At 48.7% G+C, this 13,183-nt stretch overlaps 1 protein-coding gene across 1 annotated transcript in view; it reads right to left on the reverse strand.

The window, feature by feature from the left end:
* The window catches only part of CTPS1 (CTP synthase 1), a 331,500-nt gene that overhangs the window by 86,892 nt on the left and 231,425 nt on the right, over positions 1–13,183 (reverse strand). Inside the window, exons 15-16 of the mRNA XM_069623054.1 lie at positions 4,329–4,384; positions 4,139–4,235 (exon numbers count right to left, since the gene is read on the reverse strand). Coding sequence (XP_069479155.1) covers positions 4,139–4,235; positions 4,329–4,384 — 153 coding nt within the window. The remainder of the gene's footprint in view (positions 1–4,138; positions 4,236–4,328; positions 4,385–13,183) is intronic.

The following is a 13,183-nucleotide window of genomic DNA, read 5'->3' on the forward strand; positions in this document are numbered from 1 at the left end:
TCGACGGTATTTTCACAGCAAAGACTTGCTCACTGCCGGGAGACTCTCCGGGGCAGTGCAAGCCGCCGCCACCCTTCTTTGCAAGGCCATATGGAATGGCAGTACTGGGTCAGTTGGTGGACCTTGGTCGAGGATATCCATCAGGTCATCCTGCAGAAAATCCACTGGTGGCGCGGACCACCCTAAGTATTCCGTTACCCTCGACATAAGGCGCCGGTACGAGGACTCGGCATGGGTGCCAGGCTCAGACCTACAGAACTCCAGAGAGGTGACCAGACCACTGGCGTCGTGCAATGACTGCCGCAGGTCTTCAATCTGGCTATGCCCAGACAAAATCTCGTCCGGTACCTCCCCAGGAACCATACCTTCCACAGACCCTTCATCCACCTCAGAAATATAATGCAGAGGCTGGAATGAGGGCACAGAAAAAGGGACAAAGATATTTTTAGCCTTGGCCAGAGCCTTTCTAGGGGGTTCCACCATGCCACGGGGAACCTCTGACAAAACAGCCTTAAAAGGCGTCGATGGAATCGGTGTCGACGTCGAGCGTGGCGCCGACAGCTTCGACACAGACCTCGAGGGCAGAGCCCAGAGCGTGTCCTTAGACAGCCTGGGAGCTGATGGCTTCAACTGCTTCCTCGGAGGCAGAGCCTCGAAAGAGTCCCTCGACGACCTCGGCGCCGTAGGCGTCGATGTCTTCTTCGAAGACATCACAGGCTCCGATGGTCTCGAGGGCGTCGAGGACCGGGACCTGGAAGGGGCATGTCTAGAGTGACCAACCTTGTACGACCGGGACCTCGAAGGCACCTGGTGATCGCGACGACCACTCGAGCCCGAAGGCGTGCGAGTGGTGTCTCTAGCATGGTCATGGCTGGCGTCTTTCGACGGCGCGGACTGGCCGGAGCCCTGTGACTGAAAAATCACCATCATCTCCTGCCGAAAGGAATCCCATTCGGCAGTAGTGGAATGCTTGTTGGGACGGGCGGAGTTCTCGGATGAGGACGGGAAAGGCGACTGCGCTTCCGTGAGTGCCTCGAAGAGGCAGAGGAATGGCGGGACCTACTCTGCGACCGAGACGCCCTGCCCCCCGGACCGATGCTGAGAGTCGCTCCTCGAATAGTCAGTCAAAAGGACGGTGGACTTCGACTTCCGGGGCTTGGCCACCTTACCTAAAGAAAGCTTCTTCTTACGCTCCCGCAAGGCCTTTGAAGTAAGCGACTGGCAGTCCACACAGTCATCCGTGTCATGGTACCCACTGAGGCACCAGAGGCAAGCGATGTGCGAATCAGTCAACGACATCTTGGACCCACATTCCCAACACTTCTTAAAAACCGGCCGCGGGGTAGAAGTAGTCAAGGACATCATAGATATTTACAACCGAACAGGTTCGGGGAACCGAAACAACAGAACTCAGAAGAGTCGAGGCGCGCCGAGATCTCCGAAGCGAACACGTTCGCGATAAAACGGAACTGAGGCTACGGGCGTCGTGCGTCCTACTTATAACATCCGGTGAAGTCGGCTCGACGGAGGCCCTCAAGGACAGCGTATCGACGCAGACGCAGAAATATTTTCTGAAGCAGCACAGCTGTGGTGATTACTGTCATAGATTTGGAATACGTCGGAGGACCCAATCCCCTCGAATAGAGTTTTACGTGCTAGAAAAACTTGAATGCCAGCGATCATGAACCCATACTTATAAGGATTGGTTGCGGATCAAAGAAATGTTGTACTTGTGAATGTTAATAAATCTGAAAGACAGGAGCCGAGAGATACTCCCCAGAAAAAAGTCTTGGCCTGGTTGCGAACCTAAAGTTGGAGAGAGTTGTGTAAGCACCTATGATTTTATATTCTTGCAGAGGGGCCATATCAAGGAATGGTCTTGGACGAATGATTTAGATTCTATTTTCATCAACTGTGGACATAGTAATCTTCCATCTTTTGAGTCATTGCTACCTTTTGGGAAAGTTGACAGCTACCACAAACGTACAAATAGTAACGGAACGAGTTCTTTATTCCTTTTCTGTATTTTCTCTGCTTGTTTTTTCTTTATTTTGTTTTATGCGCGTTTTGTTGTATTCGTTGTACTGCTCAGAGGCCTATGGGTGGGTTGGCGCTTAAAGACATTTTTAAAAGCGTGTTTGCGCAAAACCACTTTTCCATTATGAATGTTAACAAATGGGTCTTGAACTAAGACCGCACGCAGTTCACTTACCCTCCTTATAGAAGTAATAGCCACCAAAAAAGCAGTCTTTTAGGTGAGAACCTTAAGACTATCTTTGTGCATTGGTTCAAAAAGGAGGGCTCCCAAGTCTAGTAAGGACGACACTGAAGTACCATCAGGAAGTTGGATTAAATAAATGTGGTTGAAGTCTTTTCACCCCTCGCATGAAAGCCTTAATTACAGGAACATTGCTCCAGGAAACCTTGCTTTGAGCCATGGTGTAAGCAGACAGGGCAGCAAGGTGGACTTTTAGCGAGTTAAAAACTAGTCCTGCATCTAAGAGATTAGTTAGGTAAAGGACTACTGCTAGGGAGAATGTTCATTTCTGTGCCAATTCCCTTTAAACTTAGCGACCCCCAGCTCTTTTTCTGGACTCGGGGCTTTTTAATCCCACTCCTGAGTGAGTAGGACTTTTCTCACTCTCTCATGGGTTTTCCGGACTATGATTTTCTGTGTTTTACTGTTTTATGGAGTCTGGTAAACTCCATAGGCATCAGCTTTTGCATTGTGACACACAGCATCTTTTGTGCAGTGCTACTGAGAAGTCCCTTGGACTTCTTTTAATGTTTAACTACACTTTCTTGGGTGACATACTGTTCCCAAGAATAGTAAAATGGCCTTACTTATCTTTACTTTATGGGTCCAGCACACACCACCCTATATGGAGTGCGGAGGGTATTACATAGTAACTCCTTTAACCGATTCCTCATGTAACATTTTGCATTTTGTTACACTAACTCACTTGAAGGGCTGGTGGCAGTGGTTTCTTTCTTTTTTTCTTTACTACCTGGTGACATGCATCTGCAGGCTGATACCTCCACTACAGTGCTGCACCCAAGGGTGACCATTTTTTATATCTTGATATGTTATCCTCTCTAAACTTTATTTAGGTGAGACCAGCACACCCCACCTTATGTGGAGTGCTGGGGAGAACATTGTATTCACATATCTAGTACCACACACCAACATCGAATCCACCAAAACTGAATGCAACGACTCTGCATTGCATGTTGTACGCCGATGATATATTCATACTGGCACAAACACTGCGAGGCCTACACATTGCCCTGAATAATCTGCAACACTATATGGAGCAAAACCAACTAGAAATAAACAGCAAAAACTAAAATCATGACCATGATGCAAGAATGTGGCAAGCAAAAGAACAAACACTCTTTCTCAAAAAACAAAAGCTTGTCCAATTAGACACTAATCCATATTCCAAGGTATTTGATAATCTGTAACTGAAAAAGAATGGGCAGTACACCTCAAAGCAAAGGCACACTTGTCAGCGTGCCAAGGTCTCGTCTTACATAGGAAATTCGGCAAGTTTTCCCTCAAACTTCTGATATTATACAGGCAGAAGGTGGCAGCAATCATGACCAATGAAGCAGAAAATGACCAGATCTGTAGGTTTTGTCAAGAACTAAGCACCATCGAAAGCATTCATCATGTTATAATGAATACTCAGCGTTATCTGAGAAACGCAATCTATTCAGCAATATGTACCTCAAGCCAACGACTGAGCTAGATGCTAGCGAACGATGGTCACAAATACTGCTGGGGAACAACAGAAAAGTAGTAACCACCATCATTCAATTCTGGTGCGATATTGTTAATGACACAGGAAACCAGCAAAGTGAAAACTAGATTGGGAAAGGTGACCTTTAAAATTGTAATGAACTTTTAGCATAGAATAGGAAAATTCATACAAACTATGTAATTAAAATATATGTATGTACACAATATAATATGACACAAATGAAAGGTTTAAGATTCAAACCAAAACATTTTTATTTTATTTTTTATAAAAAAGTACCACATACTGCAAGTTTCCATTTTAAAAAGAAACTGACTGAAGCTCTACTATGGGAAATATATTTGTGGGTAGGAAACATGACCCAATTAAGTGCTCACCATCCAACTCCACCATTTCCATTCGTTCGCCTTCAGTATCTTGACCCACAAATTTGAGGCCCCGTTCTTCAAAACAATTCCTCAGCTCTGGGTTTACCTGTAAAAGTTAGAACAGAGAAGTTGCGCCATGTTCCTTGCATAATGGATAGACGTAAGACCAGAAGAAAAGAAAAAAAAAAAAAAACACTACCTCATATCTGTGCCGATGTCTCTCTTCTACATATTCAGCATCACCATACAATTTTCCTGAGAAGAAAGAAAATGTTAGGTTTATCAATGGGCCCATAAATTAGCTTGCCCCTCATCTAGTCATCAATGCCTTAGATCATAAATTGTGTAAACATATCAACACAGTTCGGGATAAAAAAAAAAAAAAAAATAGAATGTGGCAAATGCTCACGTGGTCACTAGCCTAAACCTGCCTGCCCCCGCCACGCAGGAGGCGGTATGCCTGCCCCCGCCACGCAGGAGGCGGTATTGGCAGACTGGCCAGGTAAATGTCAGGCATGCAGAGTCGGGAAACCACTGCCTGGCGATCATTAACTAGAGGGACACGGTAATCTGGCAATATAGTACCAGAGCACATTTTAGCGACTGGTCCTGGGAAGAGATGAGGGGACAGAGTAGAAAGGTAGGAATTCATTTTTTGGCGATTATGAAGGGGGTAAGCGCTTAGGGGGAATTACAAACTAACCCTCTCGGTTGATCCTGGCACTCGGCTGCCTTTCCTTAGGGCGCAACATAGCTAATGAATTTGGAGAGTGCCCCTTCTAAATCAGTAATACATGCTGTTAAGCAAGATTTTCAGATCAATGATAAATCTTCCTGACCTGTCAACCGCAGAATGTTTTGGTGGGCTGGTAGATTATTTTTTTCCTATACCTCTTCCTTGCCCCACTCACAGAATCATTAACTCCTTTTATCAGTGTCATTTTTAAGACCCTCCATAGTGGCTTTTCAAAGTTATCCTTTGACAACTTTTTGGTAATAAGTGCCTATTGTTGCTGGGTTGCCCTAGGGGCAACCTTTTAAACTTTCTATGGCTAACCTTGTGAGAACTACAGTTCCCAAGGGTAGAAAGGATCTTTGGATCCCTTTTACATTTTATTAGGTGAGACCAGCACCCCCCCACCTTATGTGGAGAAACTCTGCAGCCCTTTGTCTTCCAGCCTGACTGCGAGATCCCAGTTCAAACTGCCAACCTCTCACACCCCGAGTCCCACCCATGTTTGATTGGCTGGGTTCCTGCATAAAAATCTGAACCTGGAAGCTGAAGAGGTAGTCGACCACTGTAACCAAAACCGAAGAGGAAGATTAAGAATTTGCAGTTTAAATGATTTCCAGTGACCGGAGAGCCTGCTGTTAACCTTCCTTCCAATCGACCTGAGGACCCTGAAAATGAAGCCCCCGACCCAGACTGGTGAAACCCACTAGACTCAAGACCTGTATTTTGAGCCATCCCACGCTGTGCTGAGACCTTGCAGGGCTGCAATACCCTGGGACCTTGAGCCATTGTCCAGTCTTCCGAATTTCGCTGAAACTTCGCGTGCATCCTGCTGGATCTCCAGAGGAACGATTCCAGTCTGAAAAGTCCCCTCACCAGAGTGCTGGACCTTGCAAACAATGAGAATCCGACCAACAATGGTCTGCCTTCTGTGCTCCTGGAAAAGGCACCAAATCAACAGAGCCGCATCAAGCCGCGAGGAAATCCTTGCCTAGAACCTTTCCTGTTGGGGAGAATTCTCAGAAATGTGCCAATTCCCTCTACCTTAGATACCCTCAGCAACTTTGCTGGATTTTGAGGAGTTAATTTTTTGTAACCTGGAGAGAGTGAGACTCCTTTTCCCACTCATGTATTTCCATGTGATTTCTGAGTTTTGTGTTTTTTTTTTTTGGTTATGGGGCCTGACAAACTCCATAGGCATCTTTTATATTGGGTCACACAGAACCTTCAGAGCAGGTGCACAGGGAAGTCTTCCAGATTTCCCCGAAGTATAAATACCTTCTCTGGGATAAACTACTGTTTCCTAGAGCAGTAAAGTGAAATTGACTTTACTTACATTTGTAACTTTCTAGACCCAGCACACACTATTTTACCATAGGGTGCTGGAGGGGTTACTAGTATCCCCTTTAGTCTAGCTTCTCATGTAACATTTTTATGTTACCCTTTCCTCACTGATTGGCTGGTGGCAGTGGTTTTGCTTTTACTACCGTGGTGTGCATTTACAGTAGGCTGCGTTCACAGCTGCAGTAAAGCACCTAATGGCCCTGGTCTTCATTTTTCACTATTTCTTTGTGGAAAGGTCCTTCTTGAGATTTACCCTGTGCGCCAAACCAGGTTTGGTCCCTTTGTTCATTTTGTCTTTGGCGGGATTCACGAGTGAAGCCTCTGGCTCCAGGGTGTGTGGGTTAGGCAGGAAGTGAGGGAGGTGCCCAAAGCTCCCTGTGCTTAGTCTCCTAGGAGACCCAAATGCACTCTGCCATCATTGGCCGGCTGACTGACTGGCAAGGACAGCCACCAGGCTGGGTGACTGACAGCTAGGCTGGAATGAAAGGGGGAGAACTTTATAAAAGGTGAGTCTTTTGGCTTGGAAGGCAGAGTCGACCACTGGACGAAGGAACCGAAGAAGAACTTGAAGAGTTGTGCTGAAATGCCAAGTTTGCATCAACAGAGAAGCCCCTGCAAGGACGACTTCTCCCCTTGAGTTGGTGGGACCAATCACCTCCAAAGTAAGCCACCTGGACATCCTTCTCGGAGCTGGTTGAATTTCCACAGAGTTGCTGCTGGAAACCGTAGAGCCAAGGAGAGGAACACCAGTTTGTGTGCATTGCTTTTAAGTGGGCCAAGAGTTCCAGGAAGATCCTCTGGACTCCCAGGAAGCCGGACTGACCAAGCTTGTGCCCCCTCAACTGAGTGCGGGACCGCAGAAGCAAGGAAAGTCCATCTAGACAGTCAGGAACCACAGTGTTGCTATTTGCGGTAGACACGAGGAGCTGAAACACCGAACAGCCACTGAAAGTGAAGTTTGCCGGTTGCATGTTTTGACCGTCCCAGTGCAGGAGTCCCCCCGACATCCTCCCTTTTGTCCCCACGACTGAGGCCCAGGAACAGTATCTGTAGAGCTGCACAGGAATAGGAGTCATCTGCTGCATCTTTTCTTCATTTTAAAGGTACTGTACAAAGCCTAAGAGAACTTGCCTCTTGCTGTAGAGTCGCTTGCATCTTCTACTACTCATCAGTCTAACATCTTGTGGCACTACGTTGATTCATCTTTTTCTTCAAAGACTTCTGAAACATTGTGCAAAGACGTTTCTACTTACATGCAAAGAAGTGCTTCAGTTCATATAGACTTCTGCCTATTGACTTTGGCTTAGCCTGTTTCACTGAATGACTCCGATTGGGGGATCTGAAAGTGTTTGCCTGCTTAAGAATAATTTGGCATCTTGTGTGCTCTAATCACATTTTCCTTTGACTTACTCTTAAACCAATTCTGAATGCCATACAGTAATACATTGTCAACCGCACCCCAGCTATTGAAGTCACCTGTGGGTGTACGTCTCTGCTGTATGACATCCCCCCAAATGGGTATTTACTGATTCTGAACTTAAGAGAGTGTATAGTTTTGAAGTATTTGTGTGGCGTTTTACAGTGCTCCCTTCTGAAGAAGGCTTACATTAACTGACTGGTAAATACATTAATTGTTTTATCAAGAAACTCTGTGTGTAGGTGTTTGCTTGAATACTTGTCACTGTGAATCTCTGTTTAACTCCTACAGCTCACATTGACCCCTTTTGAGATAAGCCTGGCTACTCGTCCACACTACCAACCTGTGTAGTACAGACTTATACCAAAGGTTGGGTTGCTATTGCCAGGAAGTCAGGGCTGTTGTAGTGGGCCCCAAGGGTACTGCATACAATCCTGTAATACCTGTGATCTTTGCTGCAAAAGTCCTTCCAGTGTCCTATCTGTTGTCTTCTTTTTTTTTTTTAAACGCGTTTATTTTAACCAGGCAGGTGATGGCAATACAAAGCTTAATTACTAGCGACATGTAGCATATAGTAATCCCATTTGACGCTCTTCCCACCCCACCCCTCGGGCTCAAGTTCCTTCTTCACTTCCCTGTAGAGGGTCTCCATCCCGAATAGTTCTCCTGGCCAGTTGGGGCTTGAAAGTCAGGGCTGGGAACCTTTGGTCAAACTCCAATACCGGACCCCAGATGTTGGGAAAGCGATGCAAGGTGCCTGCTCCGGCAGCCGTCACCTTCTCAGTGATCAGGATGTCCCAGACCTTCATCCACCAGAAAGGCATGAGGGGGCCTTCCGTCGTTTTCCAGGTGCAGGCTATCACGTTCCTACCTGCAAGTAGGCATTGTGACAATAGTTTGGCCTTGGGGCCAGACCTGGAGTAGATCCCGGGGACCGGTGCTCCAAGGAGGATAGGCTCGGGGGCCAAGGGCAATCGTACCCGAGTGATGTCCGCTATCGTCGCTAGGCATTGTTTCCAAAAGGCTTGGGCCTTGGGGCAGGACCACCACATGTGGAAGAAGGAGCCTATTTGGCCGCACTGCCTCCAGCATTGAGGTTTGATCGTGGAGTTCATGTGGTGGAGTCTTAGGGGAGGGTAGTACCACCGGAGGAGGATCTTGTAGGCGCACTCTCTATTCGTGATGTATTATGAGGAGGTGTGAGCCCGGGACCAGATGTCGACCCACTGTTGGTCTTCAATTGGATGGCCCAGGTCTGCCTCCCATAGGGCCATATACTGGGTCTTGGAGGATAGGAAGTCCGTTTGGAGGCGTTTGTACAGATTGGAGATTCTTCCTCGGGGCGGAAGCTCCTTAAAGGTCAGTTCGATGGCTGTGGGGGGACGAGTAGCCGCCTGGCGAGTCTGAGGATGGGTGCACCAGTGGCGTAGCTGGGTATATGTGAGCCTACCTCGTTCCTGGATCCCAAAATGTTCTTTGCATCGCTCAAAGGTGCAGGGTTGCCCCCCCTTCAAAAAGTTGACCCAGGGTCTCTAGGCCTCCTGCAAATCCAGGCCTTAAAATTCCGGGGAGACCGACCAGGAGAGAAGGTCGGGTTCATGAACACTGGGGAGAGGGGGCTGGGCCCCGTCGGGACGTTCTGTTTCAACGTCTTGTCCCACACCGAAATGGTGTGTTTGGTGGATGCCAGGAGATTCCACCACTGTCGCCGTTCCGGAAGGGGGATATGTGGGAGAAAGCGTAGTGGGAGGGGCAGTTGCGCTTCTTCGAGGTCTACCCATCTAGGGCGGTTGGTAAGGACTTGCCATGATTGGAAACAAGACAGGTGAGCCGCCATTTGTTATTTCTGCAAGCCAGGGACCCCAAGCCCAGTGTTGCGTTGCCCAGCATCGTATAATTAGGGATCCTGGGTTTTTTCCCCCTCCAAATAAACTGCAGCATTTTCTTCTGTAAGCGTTGAAGGGCTGGCACCGGGAGTGTGGAGCATGCATACAGAAATCTCGGCAGTAAGTTAATTTTACAGGCTGTAATACGGCCCATCAGCGATATCTCCTGTGTTGCCCAGCGTCTCAAATCTGCCTCCAAGTTCGTAAATAATGGGGGAAAATTAGCCCGATAAGCTTGGACTGGCTGGGATCTGAACTCCCAAGAAGCTAAGTTCTTTGGTCGACCAGTGTATTGGGCACAGCAGAACCAGGGCTTCTCGGGCTTCCCAGGTCAAGCCCACTCCCATGGCGACTGATTTCCGGTAGTTAACTGTGAAGCCTGTTACCCTGCCATAGCTCGTTATCTCAGCCAGGGCTTGAGCGAGGGAGGAGCGGGGTTTTGTGATAGTCAGGAGGACATCATCTGCATAGAGGGCCAGCTTGTGGTGCGCCGAGCCCGATTGAAAGCCTTCGACTGCAGGATTCAACCTGATCCGCTGGGCAAACGGTTCCATAATTAAAGCAAAGAGGAGTGGCGACAGCGGGCATCCCTGTCGGGTTCCGCAAGTTAGGTTGATAGGGGAGGAGAGGGTGCCATTAACTCTAAGAAGGGTTTTGGGGGCTTTGTAATTTGTCAGCGTCATGGTGCAGAACTCCGGGCCAAATCCAAAAGCCTCCAGGGTAAGCCTCATGAAGGTCCAATCCACTTTGTCAAACTCCTTGGTTGCGTCGAGGGCCAGGAACACCAACTCCCGGGAATAGAGTTCCACCAGATCCAAGGCTCTTCGAATGTTGTCGGCTGTGGAGCGGTGTCTGAGGAAGCCACTCTGATCCGCACTGATTATCTCCGGCAAGAATCGAGACAGACGAGACGCCAGGATTTTAGAGTAAATGTTGGCATCTATATTGATCAGGGCAATGGGTCTATATGATGCAGGGTTCTTCGGATCGCCCCCCGGTTTAGGTAGTAAGACCGTAATTGACTCCTGCATGGACAGGGTTACAGTGCCCGTGGTCCTGAACGAGTTAAACAACTGTACCAAAGGTGCTAATAGCTGGGGTTTAAAAATCTTGTAGTACCTGGTTGTATAGCCATCAGGGCCAGGGGCTTGGGATTTGAGAGCTTTTATTGCCTCGTCCACTTCTTCGTCAGTGATCGGCGCCTCCAGAGAGTCACAGGCTGTTCTTTTTAGCCGGGGAAGTGTCGCAACCTTCTGTTCACCCATGTCCCGCGCTGGAGCTAGGTGGGCCGCAGCTTGTCCTGGTCAGCGTAATGGACCTTGCCTCGTTGGTCCCGCAGGCCCACAATTGTATTGTGGCTCTTTGCTTTGGTAAGTTTGGCCACTAGTAGCTTATTTGCTTTGTTGTTTTTAGCATAATAAAACGGTTTTGCTTTTGCCATTTGGTGGGCAGTGTGTTCAGCATAGTGGGCCTCAATCTTTTTCTGTGCTATCCGGATGGCTCGCTGGGTTTTAGGGGTCCAGCCCTTCTCCTTATGGGTCCTTTCTGCATTTTTAAGATCTTCGTCAAGGCTCTGGCGAGTTTGACGCTTGTGTCTATGATAGGCCGCTCCTTGCGCAATCAGTTCACCCCACACTACTGCCTTCATTGTGTCCCAAGTGTTGGTGGGAGAGGTGTCCTGACTGGGGTTTTCCTTAAAGAAGTGGGAAATTGTGGTTGCGATTGCGTCCCTGAGTGGCATCTCGTTGAGAATCGGATCATATAGGGTCCATCTGCGCTGTTGGGGGTTAGCTGGTTCCTGCACTCGGATCTCCAGGGACACCGCAGCATGATCAGACAAGATTCTGGAGCCAATCGTCACATCGTTTGTAATAATAAAGATTTGTGGGGACACTAGGAGAAGATCTATCCTGGAGAAGGTCCGGTGGACACAGGAATAAAAGGAAAATTCTCTTTCGGATGAGTGGAGTACTCTCCATGAATCCACCACCCCCAAGGTTCTAAACAGTTGTAAGAGAGCCAGGGCTATGGTGAGGTCTCCAGCGCTGGGTGGGTGTGACTTGTCTTTCGAGGGGTCCGGGACCCCATTGAAGTCCCCTCCGTTCACTATCTGGCCCTCCAAAAAGGGGGAGGGGGTTGTACACAGGGATTCATAGAACGGCGCCTGGCCTGAGTTTGGTGCGTATACAGAGATTATAGAGTAGAGGTGTCCTAGTAATGGGCATTTCACCGCCATGTATCGCCCCTCCGGGCAGCTTATAGAGTCCAGAATATGAGGGTTCAGGTCCCTCCCGAATAGGATAGCTGTGCCACCCCCTCTTGAAGTTCCCAGAAGCGAAAAGTTGCTTCGGAAAGTCTCGGGAGCGCAGGCGGCTGTGGTCTGCCGGCAGCAGATGGGTTTCTTGTAGCATAGCCACAGCTGCACCGTCATTCTGAAGCTTCTGTAGGATAGACTTGCGTTTGGCGGGTGAATTTAGTCCCTTGACATTCAGAGAGACGAACCTTAAAGTTCGATGTTCCGGGGCCAGGGCCGGGAAGGTTGACGAGTCTTGGGGGAGAGGGGGAGATATAGAGAAATCAGCCATCATGTCGCGAAGTGTGTAGTCATTCCCCAACCTGCCTGTGGGGTTTATTCCTCGGGCCGCCAACGGGGGGACCGAGTTTTAACTGAGGGTGGCTGACCTTTTTGAGGGTCTAATGCCTCCCTTGGCCAACGAACAGTGTGTAGCCAACATGGCTAACTTTATGAGCTATCGTAGTGGTTTGTTCCAAGGACTCGTAGATGGATTGTGCCTTGGAACCGGGCATGGGCCATGGAATAATGCCCGCTGCTTAAAGAATAAAGCTTATTTGTGTTCCTGAGGGTGTAGATCGGATCATGGTGCCGGACTGTGAGCCGGGATCGAGGTGGAAACTCCACCATAGGGTCGCATCTGGCTATTTTCTCTTCCGGAATCTGGGAACCCTCGACCAAGAGTTGTGTGGGATTAGGGGAGGCCACCAGGCTTGAATCAGCCGCTGCTTCGGAGGGCAGGAGAGACGAGGGGTTGGAGGCATCTGGACGTAGGATGTCGGTAGCATCTTCCAGGTGGCTAATTTTCCTGAGCGAGCCTTTGTAGGAAAATTGCAAAGCTGTGGGAAAGCCATCTGTAGCGGATTTTTTGAGCCTGAAGAAGGGCGGTTAAAGGGCGAAGGGCTTGCCTCTTTTGAAGAGTAAGCGGAGAAAGGTCCTGGAAGATCTGGAGAGAAGTACCCTTGAAATGTAATTTCGTCTTTGGAGCGGCTTATTGCCGAGATGGCTTCCTACGTAGTAAAGAAGTGCACCCTAGTAATGAGGGCAGGGAGTGGGGGGGGCCCCATCTGATTCCACTCCGTGTCGGGGGTTCAGCCTGTGGGTGCGATCCAGGAGAAGTAGTGAATCTTCGAAGTCGGGGAGAAGAGATAAGAGGCCCACATATTCAGCTAACCCCTTGTCTGGGATCGAGGTGGGAACCCCCCGAATGCGGAGGTTGTTGCGCCGGGCCCTATTTTCAAAGTCTTCTTGCTTGTATTCCAGGATGTCGCACTTGTCCTGCAGTAGTCCGATTGAGTGTTGGACCTCTGTTAGCGCGGAGGCATGGTCTTGGATATGATCCTCAACAACTCCTACTCTTTGTTCAACCTCCGAGACCTTT

The sequence above is a fragment of the Ambystoma mexicanum genome, chromosome 11 (assembly GCF_040938575.1).
Source record: "Ambystoma mexicanum isolate Mex_15411 chromosome 11, UKY_AmexF1_1, whole genome shotgun sequence".
In the NCBI taxonomy this organism is placed as follows: Eukaryota; Metazoa; Chordata; class Amphibia; order Caudata; family Ambystomatidae; genus Ambystoma; species Ambystoma mexicanum.